Source organism: Paramacrobiotus metropolitanus, unplaced genomic scaffold (assembly GCF_019649055.1).
Source record: "Paramacrobiotus metropolitanus isolate TYO unplaced genomic scaffold, Prichtersi_v1.0 Parri_scaffold0000173, whole genome shotgun sequence".
Classification (NCBI taxonomy): Eukaryota; Metazoa; Tardigrada; class Eutardigrada; order Parachela; family Macrobiotidae; genus Paramacrobiotus; species Paramacrobiotus metropolitanus.
Genome location: NW_026570393.1, coordinates 112,365 through 132,096, shown reverse-complemented (window position 1 = coordinate 132,096; position 19,732 = coordinate 112,365). Strand labels below are relative to the sequence as shown.

The window sequence follows — 19,732 nt, the reverse complement described above, 5'->3', positions numbered from 1 at the left end:
TTCCTGCTCATTAGTCTTTAATTTCATGCGACTGGTTACTGCTTCCACCACCAGCGGGTATATCTGCCATGAAAACGCCGCTGAATAACGCAATCCAAACTGCAAGTCCCTAATTTACCATAATTAAAGTCTTTTGTGTATGCACTGTTATGTATAAAAATCCTAGAGGTCCGCGAGTATGATTTTCGTTTGAGGTGAAAATCATTATTTTGGTGGTTTTTTTTAAATTGTAAGCCAATGCCACTTTTACGCGTCGAGCCTGGTTTCAGTCATGGTGCGTGTGAATCTGCGTACGATGAGCAACGCTTAGCCGTAAAAGTGCAAAAGTTACGCTGTAAGGGAAGCCTGGCATCTTTACCTCATTGGTGCATTTATTTTGAGTCAACGCAACGCACTGATTACTGAGTATACCACTAAATGAGTATTCAATAAATTTTTAACTTAAGCAAGCACTGCCGTTTATGTACATCAAAACTGAAGCAGCCCATAAACAAGAGCAAGAAATTTCTTGTTCTTTGGATCAACTAACAGCAACAAAAAACAACCGCATTTCCCCGCAGACATTCTATACTTGTACATAATATTATTATTCTGTGCGACACATAAGACACATTGTACATTATTTGAACAGTTTAGTGCTATAGTACAATACGTATCGTCGACTTATTTTGGTAAAACGTACAAGGAGAATGCAGTGGCGCAATGTTACGCTAAATGGTGAAATTGCTAACTTGACTGCTGTCAGTACGGTCCATACGTATTCGTAATTTAATCAGCAATTGTTGATGTTTTACCAAATCTCCAAACACCCGCCTGCGACGAATGCATTAAAAAGTGTCAGTATTCATCGCTGATGAAAGATCATGCTCCACACATTATCCTGTGACACTAGCTAGTATCATACGAGTACTACAGAATAGTTAACGAAACACTAACAAAAGCACAGCGGCTCACCCCGGTGATGTTTCCATTTTATGACTACTTTGACAGTTTCTCGCCCAATGTGACCATGCAGCCATTAGAGACCGTACACAATCGCAGCCTGATCTTATGATACAGCCCGCCTAGACTCAACGCAAAGAAAACGGGATCCAGCACCGACTGCATCCCGTACATGAAAGCGCCCACTTGGTCGAATGTATCCAGTTCATCCGACCGACATGAACGAGGCCATCGTGTAGAAGATCATGGTCGGCGTCCAGCAGATTAGTATCCCAACCGTCAGCAGCGTTAACAGCACAAACGGCTTCGTCTGCTCCTTCCGCTTGCGGAATTTCACACTGCCGCTGCGGTCCAACGTACCGGTCATCGCCGAAACCGTCTTTCCACGGCGTAGCTGCTTTCTCAATAAGAACGGGTACGACGCCACGATAAAGATGATCGGAAAATCATAAATCACAATCTGCACCAGTATCGACCATTCTTGCAATAAATCGATATCCAATCCACAGGACTCATCACTATCCACACGGTAATACATCAAATCCATCAAAAATCCGGGTAAACAGAAGACATGGACATAAACCACCATTGCCAAACAAACCAACCACGCTGTTTTGAAATTGTGATGATGTTTGTACGACACCGGGAAGACCAGTGCCCAGATGCGGTTGATAGTGATGAGAACATGGCTGTGCATCGACACACCGACCATCACGTAATCGGTGTAGATGTATAAACTACACGCCTGAAACCCCATCCACCAGAATCCGTATTCTTCATAGAGAATTTCCGAGAGGGTGATCGAAAAGGGCATACAAGATGTTGCTGGACAAGAGGACGATGACGTACACGGAAAACGCGGTGCGGCGTTTTTTGTCACGGAGGGTGATGCACAGCATCCCGATGTTCAAGATTAAGCTTATGACGGTCAACCATATTAAACTGCTAGATGTATCTACCGGAACGTATCGGTCGGTATAATTTCTTGATTGGTTAGGGTCGTTGCTGATACCATCCATAATGCGAGAAAATTTGGTAGAAGGATCGGAAAAAATTCGATGAGTAATCATGAGAGCAGGTTCCTTCGCAATCACAAGGCAATATTATCATACAAGCACGAGGAAACATAGAAGTCGTAAACTGATATACGAGCATAAATTACCATACAAGCGCTCTTCGATACTCTTCTTCCTGGCTTAACCGGCTTTAGTGAACACTTGCTTAAAAACGTCTATGTTCCTGTCAAAAATTGCGCATTCAGTGCAACTAATGCATCTTCGAATATATGCAGTTTTTATTGGCATTTTCGGTTAAAGTTGGGGATGAATGTTTATTTAGAAACCAGAATCTGTAGCGAAGAAACTTGAGACATTCATTAGTATCGAGTAACCGAGATCAATCAATACACACGCAGCCGTAAGTCGAAAGTGCCCACAATAAAAGCATAAAATCGATATGCGCCATATCAACAGGACGGTTAACAGAAAAAATCACCACAATAAAAACTACTCTCTACCAATACTCTTATCTATAAAATGATCCCTACACCGGGAATTATTCCACAATCTTTGGCGTCGACTTCTCCTTTGACATGGTGAGATTGAGCGGTAAATCCTCCAAATTTTTTCTCTTAGTGGCTTTTTTCGGCTTCTTCTCGGTACCGTTCGGCATCGCTCCCAACCGACCGCCGTTGTTCTGGCCTTCAGTCCACGGACGGAACGGCGCCGAGGAAACCGCGCTGCTCTCGAATAACGGGAATGTCGGCGGTGGAATGGACGGCACGCCCATCATGGTATTTCGCAATATCTGCAATGCTAATAACTGGTTGAAGATGTTGTTATCGCTGGTAGTCGGATTGATTAGGAACGGATTATTTGGGAACAAAAAATTTGCATTGGGATCCAAGTTCAACAGGGAACCGGCTGCGAGATCGTTATGCAGCGAGAAATCAGGTAAACTGGGCGACGGCAGAAGATCGCTATTTCCATTGGACTCTGCTTTGACCTTCTTTGATTTAACTTTCACCGGTTTTTCCGGCTCGGGATGGATTGTGCCGTTAATATGTGACAGTGTTCCGTTTCGCTCCTTAATTTTATACTCCAAAGTGCTGTGCGGGATCCCGAACAGGTGTCCCGCACGGTGCACCGTCATCTCGCCCTGTTTGACCAATCGCAGCGCTTCCTCCAAATCTCCCTGTTTATACTTGCGATATCGACCGCGTTTATGCCGGTTAGACGCGTCAATGCCGCCGCGCAACCGTTTCGGTTTATGTTCGGCACTTTTTGCAGTTTTCGGTGACGACGACACCGGAATCTTGAATTTCTCGGATAAATGTTGGGAGATGATACGCTTCAGCGCGAAAGTGATGTCCTGTTTATTGGGCACGGCATTCGGGGCTTCTTCTTTGACACTGATTAAACCAGACACCGGTGTGACGCCCGGGGTGGGCGACATGTCCAGCGGCGTATCCGGTGCATCGTCGGGTTTCTTGCCGAGAATTTTGCCCACTTTGTTGCGGAGGGTCGAGCGCGGAATCCCGTAGAGAAGCGCCGCTTTACGCGTCCCGACGTTGCCGCGTTCCACTTCGTCAATGGCGGCACGCAGTTCCGCTGGGGAATAGCGGCGCTGCCGACCGCCCGGGAGTACGGGAGCGGGATCGTTTGGGAACGGGTGGGATCGTAGCAATCTCTTCGGACTTGCTTGCTGGTTTTATCAAAGGCGTCTCTTCATCTGTAAACTGCAAAATTAGTTTTGTTAACAGCAGAAACGCCACCCACTTTACAAGTGTACGAGATCATTCAAATGTACCGCCCTATTTTATATACTCGTATCTGCAAATTGTGCACCTTTACATGTCGTTTATTATCGATCGAAATCGGTTCCCAGCTTATAACGCCCAAACCTTTTCCCGCTCAAACCAAGACAGATGTATAAATGATTATCAGAATGTAATTCCGGCAGTTTCAAGGAATTTAATTCCCGGGATCTGCATTTTCCCGTACCTTGCTTAATTCGATTAACAATCACGTCAAGGGATTTCACCTGATCGCGATTACAAGAATCTCTCAATCGCTCTATCGGATTTCAACAGAAGCACCGCGGAAATGTGCTGCAACAATAGCCATCTAAATATAGGAGTACCTTTCTGTTCAACCATTTCCGAGAGGGACCGCTCTTCCGGCATGAAGCGAAACGGATTAACCTTGGCCCAGACGGACGCCGTTAGCGCACTGTTGGGCGTGGACGGTACGGTAAACGGGCTGATATGTCCACTGTCCATATTGATGCCCAGGTTTAAGCTGGGCAGCTGCAGTTGTAAGGAGCGCAGCCAGTCCAGGTTGTCGTTGAGAGACGGCAGCTCCATTACCGGTTTCCGTGGCATTTCCAGTAAAGTGGAAATTGGGGTGGATTTGGTGGCCGGTGGTACATTTGGGGAATTCTCGCAGAAAATACAGTGCATCTGTGATGACCAGTCTGAAGGCTCTACACTGGGCTCGTTGGACGGAGTGCGTTCCAGTTTTGGTTGGGAACGGTTTCGCAGGTCCTTAAGATGGAAACAGGCTGCACTTTCCAGTCCTGAAAAATGGGTAACGAATAACGACAACGAATTTTTAAAACCAATCGTATGACATTACGAACAATGATAAAACCATGCAGTAGCAAACAAGGAAAAAGTTTCTTTTTTAATTGCATAATTGTTATTTTGACGGTGCAAAGTTTCGTCCAATCCGAAGTAGAAATCTTTTCGTCTGTGCAAAACAACGTTTCGCCGGCCCTTTAATAAAAGGTTTCGTAGGCTGCAGAATAAAGAATTTAGATACTGATTACTTAACTACAGAATCAAGAGACTGATTAATTTGGATAGACTAGTTTGGGATCGTTTGAATTTTTACTGTATTGAATGCTGTTGTTCTATTTTATGACCACTGAATGAACTAACCAGTAAGTAAGTGACTGCTTTATTTCTATGCAGTAATTGTATTTAACTTGACTTGATTCTTATGAGAATTTATAAATATTGTTTTGCTGATTATTGGGCTCCGAGCTAAACAAAGTAATTCCTGACCGTGCGCATGGAGATTAGAAAACTGATGAGCCCGCTTGGTCTCAATTTACGTGTAGGTAGATTGCTAGACAGATTACCGGCAGCGATGACGCAGTTCCAGGCCGTTCGCCGCAGTGTCTTCCGCAGTAAGCGCATCTTCTGCTGGCACCTGTTCGGTGTCTTACAGATGATCCCGGTCTCCATGGGATGATGCCCGCCCGCCTGCACGGTATTACGCGACGCATACGCCAGCCGGAAGCGTTTCTTCTGCACACTGATCTTCCTATTCACCTTATCCTCCACTTTAGTCTCATTCCGTTTGGCTTTCCGCACCGCCGGTTTGTTCTCCGATTTCCCCGCTGCGGGACGGACGACGGGCAGCGCTTCGCTCGCTACCGGCACCGGTGTACTGAAGGCCGAGGTGGATGGCTGGCGATCAGCGACGTGTGCCTCATTAGCGCTCATCCTCAACCGATAATAACGCGGGGATTACACGCTGCTTGTTAAATTATGCATCCAGCCGGGACCCTGTCTCTCTCGCTCTTCCGCTGCCTCTCTCTCTCTCCCGTCCCGTGTGTTGTTGATATGGCTTCCCCGGTTGAGAGCGGCGCTCACTTGGCAGGATATCCTTTATGTATGCGCGGCCCGGTTTGTCAATTGATGGCGCATATATATCTCTATCTTTACACTCCGTGGCCAACCTTCATCGATCGATCGATACTTGACTCAAAACCGCAAAGTACACACATACACTCATCATCCCCATCGAGTTACGGTAGTGCGCGCCATATACACATACACACACCGACACGGACCGGTTAATACAAGGCGCGCAGACAAGAAGTAACTGTTACACAATTAACGGCCATCCAATACAGATTCAATTAGGGCGACGGTGGGAGAGCGCGGAACGGGAGCACACGGTAGCTGCGCGCCCATAAACGCGCTGTTTGTCCGGGGCAATCAAAACGGCATAAAGTGATTTGATGGGGATAAGTAATAGCGCAAATAAAAAACGCACCCGGGCAAAAAAAAAACCCGCTGTATACGCTGCCGGTTAGACGCCGGCGTGACCGGATTTACAGCCCGTGATGCATATTACCGAGGACAACTAACGGTGCAATATTTTATAACCCAGCGTCGTAAACCAATTTTTATCGAAATCCACTAATTCTGACAGGGTTTCTGTTAACTACCGAAGAGAAACGTACAAATGGACAGACTCACGTGAGCACTAATACAAACTGACCACTACATTACGTGCCTGTATGAAAACGCATTAGAGAACGCCAAAATGAAAAATTGCGGAAAACCGATGGAACAGCCTGAATAAGCAGCGCCCTGCAGGTAATCGGAGCCGCAGTTGTTGCACACGGCATATAACAACTAGTGACATTTTTCGGGTGCCGTCTTCAAATTACCAAGTGAATATGCCGGAACGGTGTACATACGTGGGTGCATACACACAATCATACATACACACACGGGAGTGCGCATGGGCCCATGCGGATCTGACGCTGCCGGTTAAGCATGACTGTAACTAGTACGTCTCCTGGATAAACCGCTTGCTGCGTGTGTATGTTGCTCGCCAGGGCAAATTTGGCAGTGTGAGAGTAATAGACAAATAACTGATCCTCTCATACATTCATTCCTCTTTCTCTCCCTTTCTCTCTCGGCCCGTTTTAGTCACTCGCCGCTTGTTCAGGCACACCGGCGGGGTTTTCTGAGTTGGCAACGTAAACCAGTCGTGTATGAGCGCGCGCGCCCGGCACACCGCCAGGTGAGCACAGTGGAATTTGATTGTATGCCGGTAATTATTTTGGAGCTAAGGTTAGGTGGCATTTATTTGCACATTAAAGGGCCCGGCTGGATGGAGCGCGCCCGTGTGTGTACATGAGTGTACGTGTATGGCGGTAAGTGCAGCCGGGCCAAGATGCCGGCTTACTCTTTTCCCTCTCAGCGCTCATTCTCCTCCTGTTTCACGAAAGATTACCATCGGCTGATGTTATACAGTTGTTGGAATTAACTTGCCGGTATGTATGTGCGTGGCCTGTTTGAAAAGGGAGAATTGCAGTGGCACAGAGTGGAACACCGGATCGGACCAAATCATCCGGCTTAAAATAGATTTCGAGTCCCGATGGATTATCTATGGGAGCGGGAGAATCGCTGGTGCGAGCCGTGGCAAACAGCGGGCTCGGGTATGAACAGGTACGTTTGCATGCCTTGTTGAACAGATCGGCCTGTTTGTGTAAGACTGTCGGTGTGCCATTCTTTCCATTTAACTTATGTACAAGTACACCCGGTTTGCAGCAACAGAGTTATACCACTTCTCTTCATAAATGCCGTCTGCAGGCCGAGCGTATTCCAAACAGGTTTCGCTCATTACTTTAAATTCCAGATAATGTTTCTTGGATAGCTGTCGCACATTTTTTGCCGTATAGCGCACCGCAGCGCCGCCGCGCCGGGCAGTAATATTATTGGCTATGCTGCTAGTCAAAGCCGGTATGCGCAACAGGGCAAAAACTTTAATGCTACAGCCACCTGTACAGCTATTGAAAAACTTTTTAAAAACATACTTATGAATATTTTAGTCCAGTGTTAATTTTGTAAATGTTCAGACGCAGATTATGCATCAGAAACTTACAGGCATTAGTATACAAGATAGCAATCTTATTTTTCCAGCCAAGAGACAAGGCAGCTATTATTAGTTTCTTTAACCCGGCAATGCCCGAGGTATCAAGGAATTTTTTGTCGAAATTGAAATTCATACCATAGAATAACAATAATATAATGAACTTAAACTATTTTTTTCAAAATTTTTGCTGCAGTAGTTTAAAATTTGAAGGGTAGGTGGAAATTCCACCGCTTGGGCATTCACGATATACAATACGTACGGTGCGGGCAAGGTGGTTGCCGGTGCGACACCACACAAATTCCGTTGTACACAACGTTGTGGCTACTTGATCTACTCGAATCAACGTGGCCGTGGTAGCTGTTTACAATAGTTAGCTTATGCAATTTAATTCATCATGAAAAGATTCATGGTTGAATTTATAATCAAAAGAATGTGTCATTTCCGGTCAGTATGCAACAGGGTCATGGTGGGCTGCGCCAGTTTACATGTGAACAACACTGATCACAGCCAGCCATATTTATGGTTGGCTGCTTCGATCACAACGTCATTTTATTGTTCTTTTACCTATTGCAGTCGAAGAAAACATTGTAATATGATAAGAAAAATGCTTTATTACCATTTATGCTATTATAAAAGCACTCAGATGTCCTTATTTGTTTGATATTTTGCTCAGTTAGATGACAGTGTTCTGGTTTGGCTACCCTCCTAGTGTGCAACGGCTGAATCATATGAAGTGTACGGCTCTGGTCACTGTGCCTGTTCAGGCAGCATGTTATTGTCCTACGCCAATGCCCAAGCGGTGGAATTTCCACCAGCTGTTTTTGAAAATTCACAGTTTTTTACAGAAGAGCTGCAAACTTTTGTGTGATACTGAAATTGTGAGATACTCACATGAAATTATCACTAATTTAATCCCGAATTTTTATCACAACAGCCGATTTAGATACACTTCGTAGAACCTTACGTTATTTTTTCAGTGTTTTTTAAGCAGTGTAGGTTTCTTATGGTGTGTCTGATTAAAAAACTAAAATTCACTGTGCAGAGAGTTATCTTTGTTCTATCTCATGCATATGTAACCCAAACAATGACAATAGTTCTGACATTGTGAAAATTGGCGAACTTTACTGGTGGTTTTTCCACCTAGCAGACGTTGCCGGGTTAATCCATCATCTTTCTGCTGTATTATGCCATCAAGCTGCAATGACAGACAAAACGCACCTTTGCCCGTATTAGCTCACACAGCCCGCTTTCCCCACTATGCGCAGGATTTTTGAATAAGACTTATGATAATTTATTACTATCTTGCAATGGCGATGCTAGTCTCTGGTGCCGTTGTTACAATGAAAATAGTTTTGCTTGCTTGAGCGAAATTGCTGCACCAGACAGCCTTGAATTTTCTATGACATACGAAAGCGAAACCGTAACGCGCCGAAAGCGTGAGCTGACGCAGCAAGTCCCGTTGTATCGTATGGTGCGCAGGTGACTGGAAAAGTGATTATAACCAACTTTCAGCGTCGATCGAACGATCTTTAACTTTGCTTTGTAATTTTCTTACAGTTTCACATCTGTTTCATGGTACATGGTATTACTGAAAGCTGCAGAGTCATATTTCTTGGATGTTAGTCCCAGTAAAATTTTGTAATAATTTCAGGTAGTACTTGACCACCTGCCATGAGTACTGGGAAGTGGGGCTTCGAAATTATTTGAATAATTTTTCGGGCATGATTTTGAATACATTACTTCACAGAATAGAGCATATTCGAGACTTAGCGTCACTAACCCAAGCAGTCATTATGATGATCGTAATACTATTTATATCAGTTTAGCCAAGATCACAAATCAGATCAGACCGATCCAACTACTCTGTACGTTACAGCATCATCAGCGGCAACTCTAATGACACTCTAACAATTATTGATCTAATAATAATCAGACTGAAAATGAATGTTATAGCGCATGTGGTCTGTATTCTATGTGTGTCCGCATCATCGGAAATCGGAATTCATTGCTGGTTACGTACGTATGTTTTTGTTTCGTGCAGTTGCTTTTTGTTGCCACTTTTGAGTTATTAACAGTCTGATTTTGTTAAAACATATGCTGTTAATTATTCTAATCAACAAGAACAGATAATATACGTAATCCCTTAATAATGTTATGCAGCGAATTTTTCGGCATTTCAAACTGCTGCTGTACTGCTGTTATTCTTCAAAGCAGAGTGCATACTTACATATAATTATTATAAGTTCTAAGTTGTACTTATTGTTATTAGTTATACCTGCACTGCACGAATATAATTACACATACCTTCTCCTCTAATTTTGTAATTAATTGGGTCGATTTCTTAAGGGAAGTTGGCCGATGAACAGCACAAAATTTCGTGTGTATGCGAGGAAAATTTTTATTTCGCCTACTCCCTGAACATTTTCTGTATTATTTATGACATACAGTACTGCATTTAATGATTTACATATTGTATTTTGGGTTGAAAACCGTTTGTGCGCGAAAATCCAGTTGGGAAGTTTTGAGTGAAATAACATTCCAAAAGGGTTTACAAGCGAGCTGGTGTACCAAAAGTCTCATAAATCATTTTTAATATTCATTTTGAAATTTGGAAAAAGTATTTGGTGCAAAAACGATCTTTATCAATATTAGTATTTTTGTGCAAAATTTAAACATCTGTTCAAGATGAGATTTTTGGTATACCTGCTTGCATTTATACTTTTTCAAATTTTGTTTCTCCCGTAATTTCCCAACCGGATGTTGCGCGCATTAGTGGTTTTCACGCCGGCATGTACGGGATTGTTGCTATTAAATTTCATAAAGCAACGCAAACAAGTGCTGGGAATGCTCGAAAGCAATAGCTCCCGTGCAGGATGTGTATACAAGTATTATACCGTAATCGAATTTGATAGTACAACACCAGCCACCTAACCTTGAGCCTGCTCGTGGTGCATGTACGCAAAACACTTGCAATATTCTGTGTAAATACCGTATGCTGACCGTAGCTCCTAGTGTGACGGGACTGGGACGTCGCGATTTCCATTCTTGTGAGGTCAGTCCTCCGAACGTGCATGATTATCTGACACTGCGCGCTTTTTATTAACGTAGAGCTGTACGCCAAGCCCACTGTCGACTACCCTATTAATTGAAACTGGTTCTATTTTACTAGGGTGTAAACTGCGGTCGAAATTATGTTTGCCAGGAAATCGGTGCTCCTCGTTGGTGGGAGTGTCGACAGCGCCCGGGTAATACAAGTGCTTCCAGCAGAACGTTTTCCCCGTTTTACATGTCAGCTTTTCGGTGTTATCCAGCATATCCTGCCTGCTACGACCGAACCGACATGATTGTCCCGATAGAGGAGGATTTTGGCCGCGAGTCCGTCGGGGTAATGCATATTGTCCAACCGGCATGCCACAGCTACTGCCGTTCCAACGCGGACTGCCAGGCGCCCCAGATTTGCTGCATGAGAAACTGCGACCGAGTGTGTTACGCCGAGCCGGAGTGGACTTCTAGTTCTAATTAGATACATTCCAGTTCTGGATCCGTTCTCCACGCGGTATTACGGCAACCTATTGATATTACACGTATCTCTTTAATCGGTGTATGGTGCTATTGCTGTTTATGTTTGTGCTGGTATATTTTTTACTTTGTACAACGCTTACATGAAATTTACATGAAATGTACAATTCGATACTTTTCCGTAAGGTGTAAACACGTTTTGAGCATTTTACCGCTACCGTCGGTTCTTTTTCGCGACGGCATAAGTTCATACATGTTATTCCACGCCTGTATGTGTTTTATGTAATAACTGGATTTCCTGTCAAAAAATGACTACTCGCCGCAAGGCGTAAAATACCATGATACAGCGAACACGTTAGTTCCATTCAGCGAAGTAGAGCCTGGTTATTTTGTTGTTTTGCAAAATTTATTCTGTAAGCGGAAGTAAAGTGTGCATGCCTGATTACTCAAGGGCTACGATGGTTGCAGCTGCCTGTAGAAATCTGTCCTATCAAGCGCGCAAACGATAGCTTATGCCATTATATTCAAATTAATTTTACGTGTAGTGGCATTATGATGGAACGGCGAGAATTAGCACACTTAATAACCGCTGTATTTGGATTAATTATTACACTTCCATACGGATATACAAGCATTCAAACCGTCAATCAGATTGGAGACGGACCGACTGCAAAAGTTGCGCCAAGACAAGGAACTGAGAAAAGAGGTACTTCTATACGTTAATTTTAACTAATTCGCTTAGTGGAAAGGATTTGTCCAATGTTTTCACTACTGTGCCGCACTTTGCAGTGGTCAAGGAATTTCCCGGTACTACACTACGGCTCTGCAAGGCCTTCGCCAACAGCGACATTTCCAGCGCCAATAACCATACGGATTCCCAAGCAGTTAACCAAAGCCTCAGCGACAGATTATTATCCTCCAACGGCACCATATCCACCACAGTAACTAGTAACCTTCTACAACCAGGCAATGAAACATCAGATCCGTCAGAAGGATTTACAGTTTACAATACCACGCCCGTAGAGATCACATTTGATTTGGGATGGGTGATGTCTCAGAGATATTCTAGCCTGGCACCGGTCCGCAGCGGAGTCCAGTTCTACATGCGCATACCGAAACCGGAAGAGTACAAAGATGACTTGGTTACGTATGGTTTGGTTAAAGTCTTTAAGCGCGTTCTGCAGATACCCGACTACGTGGGTATACATCAGGTCACTTTGCAACCCAATAACGCATCAGTGAAACAACTGGAAGATGCCTTAACAGCAGCGTGGTCGCAAAGGTTTCGTGAGTATCGCACAACACGTACATGTTCCATGTATGGTGGGATGACAATGTCATTGTAATTTGTTTTACAGAGAATGTTTCGCCTGCAATTCAGGTGGAAGTAGAGATAGTTTTGATCGACAACGGCACAGGTTTAGTTACTGCAAAAGGGTACGTTTATGACAATACTTTATTCCCGTCGTCATGAAAAAGATAGCAGTGGCAAAGGCATTCCTGCATAATGCATTTAAACATAATCGTGCGAATCCATCTACTATAAAAACTACATGTACGTATGTATTGCATATAACAACAACTCCTTCGTTAAAATTAATAACTAATTTCAGCGATACTCGTGAAATCAAATTATCAGTAAACTTGAGAGATATTGCTGCCAAATGTGTGTAACCGGCAAAAATAGCGCTTTATACTAATCTACGCTCCGGCAGAACCGTAAACGGTTTCGACCACCTCACAACGCTGAAAGCGCAAAAAACCGAGAGTGGAAATTTTATTCAAAACTTGACGGCGGACGGCGTATCCGTCCAGAGTTCGGTTTCGTCAGTTACTTTGAATATTTTTTTGTTTTTCTCCGATAAAATGCAAAGCGGAAATCACTGCCTTGTTCTTGTATCGGCTTGCAGACTGCCACTTATGAGGATCGTCTATGTCCTCCCTCTTCGTTCAACCATTGGGATGCAGCTTCCGTCAGTATACACCAACAACCAGCTTCCACAAATTATTCCTCCTTCCGTACAAGTCCTCCGGAAAAACCTGCAGAGCGCCGGTTTGATACTATACGACGATATTGCCTTTGAAGGCTATGGAGCATATTCGTTTTACAAGCCGACCGATCAGAGCAGCAGCTTCGATCCTGAAACACTGAAAACCGAAATTCTGGATATGATGAACGAAACTCGTGGGCAGGAAGGATGCGCAAATGCCGATAGTAAAGATCTGGATATTCGATTCGGAAACGCCGATCCTTACATAATCACATCACGGGCAAATAATTCTTTCTCTTAGTAAGCTTCCACGATAATGATTATTCTGTGTAAAAGTAAAGTACACTGAGTTGTCTTAAGAAAGTATTTGTTTTAGCTCCACGCTAATCAATGTGCCGTACGTCGCGCTGATCCAGGATGCCGTTTATCTTGGGCAGCTTCCAGATGCTGCCAGCCATCCGAAATACGGACAACACTATTACCAACCACACTACTACGATCCTGGTGACCGATCATTTTACAACGGTTCACTGCCTTTTCCAGTGGACAAATCCTTTTCGTTTCGAATGTACTTTAATAAAAAGAATGCCCGAATGAATTTCCCAGTCAGCATTCAGCATTTACCACTTCTAGAGTCGCGAATGACCGAGCGCGTCCGGGAACTTGTGAACGGTATGTATGTCAAGAACTCACACATGCTACAAATCAGCATACCGTACGTGAATTAGCTATACCGTCGAGGTGTGCTATGATAGATGACAAACAGAGAATGGAGGTTGTTCTGTGGAATCCCGATTTAGTTGGTAACAGAGTAAACTTCTTCGTGGCACTGTACTACCATGGGAAAACGTTCGAGACGAACATTTATGCGGATCCCAAGTTGCGGTACGCGCAGTCCATCTACGATCGGTTGCAAGGTCTTACTATAGAAATGCCGCTTGGGAGCGGAAATTCTACCTTAACTTATGTACTGGAGAGGTATCCTTTTGGAGATACCGACAAAAGTCTGTCCGACGAAGACTTAGAGAAGCACTACAAGTCAACAAAACGCGATATTGTTAACGCGTGCAGAGTATCATCAGATCCTTTTATCTGTCCGGTGAATGACACTTTTCTCCTGACCGTTCAGTTAATATCGGAAGCGCTAATAACTGGTGAGGACGGGTCCAAAACTGCCGCCGTTGTGGTAAGAGTCGTTCGACACAATTCGGTTATTTTTGGTGTCCTTCGGCAAAACGAAAATTTGTCAGTAAAGGTTTGATATAACTAACCATTTCAATATTTCCAGAATTCATCACATGTTCTTCGTGCGGTGGAGCTGGCATTTGCTGCAGCCAATCCGATAACTATAAACGATGCCATTCTGACGATTACCTTGACAGGACGCGAGGACGTGGTAACCGTAGCAGGGTGCGTACATAATTAACTACCACTGTTTGAGATTTTTTACAAAATATGTGCTGGCTGCTCCGGCTACAGAATTCCTTATTTGTGCATACTATGCAGCCAGAAACCGAATAGTTCTTAGCTAATTCATAGATGAGCGAACAGCGAGCCCTTTGTTTCAGGGATAATGCGGTCAGATTTCAGTTTGCCGCGAGCTATCCAGGAATCGACACTCAGAAGTACTGGAAAGTATGGCGATACCCTTCGACTGATGTGATCGACGGTTACCTCAAGGAAATGGCAGCTGTGCGACTAACCACGGCTTGGACGCTTCAGATCTGAAGTTTATAAAACCTGAGCTCTTACCATCATTACTTCATATACTTTTTAAATCATTGGCACAATAAACATCGAGAATAAGTGCATTGCGAATATTTGCGGAAAAGTGCTGAATTACATATTTTACCGTACTGGATTACTTTAATCTGCTTAGCCTGTGCTGTGCTTTGGGCGGCGCTATCGGGAAAATGTTGTTTTTAATAACTCGCTTTGGCGTCACTTTTTCCGGTATTTCCGGAGCAGTGTACCGTATGTACAACCGGAGTTAACTTAATTCGGTGTTTATCTTCCAATTGCTGTGCGATATACAACTGCACGGTTATCCTTTGGAAAAAAATGCTGGGGTGAGCATTTTCTTGCGATAGATACTTTAATAAAGCCAACTTTAAACCGGATACACGCGCGAGTGCTATGTATACACAGTCAGTGTGTAGGGTGGTGTGTACTAGATGACTGAACAAACAAGACCAACAAAGCCGTTGTTGACATCAAGCGGCAAATCCTTTTCCGCCTAACGCTTTTGGTCAATAAAGACGCTACTTTCTGTATCCTTCTTATAAATACCTCAACCACAGAACGATGTTTTTGCTATTTTTTGATACGAGTGTTTTTGTATTACTCGCCTGTTGCGCTAAGACGGACGGTTTAGCGTTGTGTGAATAGCAAAAAACCGAATTTGTCGTAATTTCTTCTGTTGCTAGCGTTTTAAAGCTTTTGAAATGTACGTTTATTTTATACTGTTGACAATATCCTGCGCAGGCGGCGCACTATCCCAGCGTACGTATTAATTTTTTATTGGTGTTTTATTTGAACCGTTGTTCAGTATTTTTACTGCGGTCTGGGGGCTGTAGAATTAGGCGGATCCATCGCCCAGAGCCTGCAGAATAATGGAGTACTTCGCCAATCACCAAACTATAATCCGTGCGCTGTATGTGCTTTACTCTATGGTACGAGTAGTGTTTGCATGCTCTTTACTTAGGGTGAATTCTTTGTAGAGCGTTAACTGTGGACCAAATCGTTACTGCCAGGTGGTCAATCTCGGCTCTTCCTCGATTAGATCTTACCAATGCCGGACAAATCCAGCTCCTATTTCTCAAACCGGTAATGGTTCTGTAAAACTGTCCGGATTGTAGCTCTTTTGAACGTACGGTAGCGATCGTAATAAGCAACTCGAGCTTCGATCATTTTCTCGAAGGGGCCGCGAAGTTTGTCTTTTCGCAGCTTTGCCGGTGTGCTACGATCGAGTGGAAATTCGCGTTCCAGCTGGGACATCTAACTCTGGCAGCGGGTCAGCTGTTCCGGTGATTCGTACAGCATGCCGCACACAGTGCACCTCCAACCGTAACTGCGGATTCAACCAGATTTGTTGCACGCGCGGATGCGACAGAATATGTTATTCTCCCCGAACCACTGTGGTTGACTACACTGGATGATTGCAAAATAAGGATAATTGCGACTCTGTTCCTGTAACTCCTCTCGAAATGTATTTTAAATGAACATATATTAATATGAAAACAAGGACTGCATTGAATTGTTAACTGTGATTGACCTTGTCACATTTATAAAGCACTATTTACCAAGCGAGGTAATATTAAAAATACTGTCAGCTGTTTACAGCCTTGACTACTCGTACACCAACCCTTTATCTTTGTTAAATGTGGCGGTTGTCATACACAGTGCTGGAGCCTGTTTGGCAGCATCTGATAACTAGGCTTTCGTTACTGAGACAAGAAACTAACGCTGGAGCACAAAAAAATTGGTCGGAAAGCTCACAAACAAGTAGACCGCTATTATTAAAGTTTCGTGTTAATGCAGTACAAAACAAATAACATAAAGGTTAGCGCGACGTTCCTAGCCAATTGGCCGTTGCACATTTTACTTAGTTCCTTTCTTGGTCCAAATAGTTTTGTCTCGGTCAGCTCCGGATGGAGCGTTTTGTGCAAATGAAGGCTAATTCGTCGTCGCAGCTAGCCCGCGTGATTTTGTCCCAGCCGTCATTTGAAATAGTTTTACATCCGGAAATGTACATTCTTTCTTTGGACGACAATTGTGCAGCATAACGCGTTGAAAAGAAATCAACCACATCGTCATTTAATTCAGCTGATATCTTCGCGTCCTTTTGCCGACAGAATCTGCGGGCTTCGGCGTACGTTCTTCTGCAAACAATCCATCAAAGCATCGGCTTCGTGAATGAATCAGAACGAGGAATAAACAATGGAGTAATTTACTTAGGTTTGTCAACTGCGAGGAAGGAAAAGAAATAGCAGGTGCTGTTGAATTTTTTCCACCCTGGTTCTACTGGGCAAACTGCGCCTATTTAATTTAATTTAATTGCAATCAGAGCAGGTAGCCCAATTCCGGCTAGGTTGACAGTCTAGCATGGGATTTTAAACCTGGCTGAACATCAAGAGTTATTGTCGAGCATATAGCATCCAATAACCAAGAATTTAGAAAAAACAAGCTGATAACAGAGCGGCTTTAAAACAAGACAGAGAACGTAAATTAAGAACATCACTATCAGAACAGTATATTTTATCCAACAGTTTATTCAGTCTCCACGCGAGAGTTGTTTCTCCAGTTTTCGTCCTCGCCTGCGTTTTGATGGTCGGGCGGCTGTCCTGCCGCAAGTTGTACGGCTTCTTCGGCTCATCGAATACAATCATTTCCGCGACGTACGTGGGGACATTGAAGGTCACAGGATGCCGGATCTTGTACAGCCAACAAGCTTCCTGGTGCTTCCATCTGGTGAACAACGGCAGTATCCCGAATCGGTCCATTAGTTTCGTTGCTGGCGTTCTCGGGTAATTCGCGATCGCCCGAACAGCGTTTCGTTGTGCAACAGCTAACTTCTCCCGCAAGGACGCAGACGCTCCGTTCCACACAGTAGAACAGTAGTCCAGGTGAGACTGGACAAATGCGTAAAAAAGCCCAATGCGTTGAGAATCACACAGACCGTCTTTTGCACGATTAATGAGGGCAATTCCGTGACTAACGCTTTTATGGACCTTATTATAATGTTCGGCCCATTTTAAGTGTTGGTCAATTATCACTCCCAAATGCTTGACAGCTGGTTCTGCTTTAAGCTGATGACCGTTCAAAGCAATTGTTGGTACTTCGGTTTCTTTACTGCGAGCAGAATTAACAAACACTAACTTCGACTTTTTTACGTTAATTACGAGATGGTTGCTGTTGAACCACTCTGTAATAGCCGGCAGTGCACTTTGTAGTTTGCTAGCAGCCATCGCTTTCGTATCCGCTATGACATAGCAGATGGTGTCGTCGGCAAAACTTTCTAGTTGCACGCCTTTAAAGTCGGTTTGGAGAAAGTCATTAATGTAAATGGAAAACAAGTTCGGACCGAAAATGGACCCTTGCGGGACCCCAGTTCGCACTTCCACCCAACGGGAAAAATGTTTGCCGGCCCGTACTCGCTGCATTCTGCCGGTTAAATATGAGTGAAACCATGACAGCGCCGATGATTTAACTCCGATATTTCGCAGCTTTTTCAACAGTGTGTCGTGGCAGACAGATGGAAAGGCCGCCTTTAAGTCGAGAAACAGAATCGCGACTGCTTTTTTTTGGTCAATGGCCGTTTTCCATGCTTCCGTTACTTTTAAAAGTAACGTTTCGCACGAATGGCCGTTGCAAAAACCCGATTGATTAGGAGACAAAATACTATGTTCTTTAAGAAATTTAACCAGTTGGCTTTGTGCGGCTTTTTCAAAAACTTTCGAAAGGTTACACAACAGAGAAATCGGCCGCAAATCATTCGGGGCTGTTGGGTTGTTGCACTTCGGTAAAGCAACTACCTCAGCCATTTTAAATATTTTCGGAAACGTGTTTCTCTTAAAGCACTGGTTAATTAGGTTAGCAGCCGGCACAACCAAAAGCGGGAAAATTTGTTGTAGAAGTTTATGCGGTACTCCATGAGGCCCTGCACACTTCTTTTTCCCGAGCATCTTAACAAAAATCTCGTTAACAACTTCAGCAGTTACGTACTCAAATTCAAATGATGCCGAGGTGTTTTCTTCAGGTACCCTAGCCGGCGGGTGCTGTGCACCATGTTCACCCATGGTAGCAAAATGGTTATTTAACTCCTCAAGATCGAACGGTACGTCATTATTCGGCTTACTTCTGTTCAACAGCTTGTTCAGCTCTCGCCAAACCAATGCCGAATTTTTGCGATTTTCGGAAAAGTACTTCTGTTTAGCGTCCTTGATAGCTAGACACAGTTCGCGCTTCAAACGTTTATAATGTCGATTATTACCCTGGTATTCCGGAGTATTTTTCGACATTTTTTTACGTTTATACGCGTCATCTTTTTCTTTGGCCAGCTTTTTAACTTTATCAATGAACCACGGCGCTTCTTTCTGAGAAATTCTTTTTGATCGAATCGGAAAACATCTGTCGATTATTGCAAACAAACCACTAACAAAACGGCCCACTTCTTCATCGACATCGCTGTACTCAACAAAATCAGCGTACTTGCTGGTAAACGCGGCGACTTCACTTCGAAGATTTTCAATTTTCGTGTGTTTCCAGTCGCGAAAAAAAACAAATTTGTGCTCCGGTTTTTTGCAAAAGTATGCTGAAACCGTTTTGCACAGTCGATGATCTGAAAAATCGACGTCTTCTGCGTAACAGGACTTGTACAGATTTTTAGGGCTGCATAAAACATAATCAATTTTACTGGTACTTGTCAAAATGGTATTATCAGACTTTCTCAAGCGTTGAGCAACTCGAGTATTTCCGATTACCTTGTCTTCAAAAGAAAATTCACCAACAAATTCCGTTAACACTTTCAGATACGGGCTGCTAGACATCGGCGAGCTGTCGATGTTGAAATCGCCCGTAAGAATGTGATCGCTGTCCGGG

At 43.8% G+C, this 19,732-nt stretch overlaps 5 protein-coding genes across 6 annotated transcripts; 3 read left to right on the top strand and 2 right to left on the bottom strand.

Annotated features, from left to right (window-relative positions):
• Positions 1-1,147: 1,147 nt before the first annotated feature.
• On the bottom strand, positions 1,148-1,756 carry LOC129600375 (uncharacterized). Its single transcript, XM_055498866.1, has one exon. It carries the CDS (start codon positions 1,754-1,756, stop codon positions 1,148-1,150), a length of 609 nt encoding a protein of 202 aa, XP_055354841.1.
• A 547-nt stretch (positions 1,757-2,303) lies between these two features.
• On the bottom strand, positions 2,304-6,537 carry LOC129600364 (uncharacterized). Its single transcript, XM_055498854.1, is given in 4 exon segments — positions 2,304-3,527; positions 3,529-3,672; positions 4,084-4,518; positions 5,086-6,537. Coding segments are annotated over 4 exon segments (1,977 nt in total). The 5' UTR covers positions 5,453-6,537; the 3' UTR covers positions 2,304-2,496.
• Positions 6,538-9,183: 2,646 nt separating this feature from the next.
• On the top strand, positions 9,184-11,467 carry LOC129600355 (uncharacterized). 2 transcript variants are annotated; one of them, XM_055498838.1, is made up of 4 exons: positions 9,184-9,642; positions 10,628-10,674; positions 10,792-10,867; positions 10,934-11,467. In XM_055498838.1, the coding sequence occupies exons 1-4, from the start codon at positions 9,579-9,581 to the stop codon at positions 11,143-11,145; spliced, it is 399 nt and encodes a 132-aa protein (XP_055354813.1). In that variant the 5' UTR covers positions 9,184-9,578; the 3' UTR covers positions 11,146-11,467. The 2 variants fall into 2 exon arrangements, with proteins under 2 accessions (XP_055354813.1, XP_055354812.1); XM_055498837.1 differs by having other exon boundaries at positions 9,184-9,638; positions 10,934-11,458.
• An 81-nt stretch (positions 11,468-11,548) lies between these two features.
• On the top strand, positions 11,549-15,252 carry LOC129600354 (uncharacterized). Its single transcript, XM_055498836.1, has 8 exons — positions 11,549-11,847; positions 11,931-12,428; positions 12,500-12,578; positions 13,052-13,432; positions 13,509-13,804; positions 13,888-14,318; positions 14,421-14,542; positions 14,701-15,252. Exons 1-8 carry the CDS (start codon positions 11,694-11,696, stop codon positions 14,858-14,860), a joined length of 2,121 nt encoding a protein of 706 aa, XP_055354811.1. The 5' UTR covers positions 11,549-11,693; the 3' UTR covers positions 14,861-15,252.
• A 146-nt stretch (positions 15,253-15,398) lies between these two features.
• Positions 15,399-16,481, top strand: LOC129600356 (uncharacterized). The gene is made up of 4 exons (XM_055498839.1): positions 15,399-15,634; positions 15,709-15,785; positions 15,853-15,958; positions 16,079-16,481. Exons 1-4 carry the CDS (start codon positions 15,577-15,579, stop codon positions 16,288-16,290), a joined length of 453 nt encoding a protein of 150 aa, XP_055354814.1. The 5' UTR covers positions 15,399-15,576; the 3' UTR covers positions 16,291-16,481.
• Positions 16,482-19,732: the final 3,251 nt, after the last annotated feature.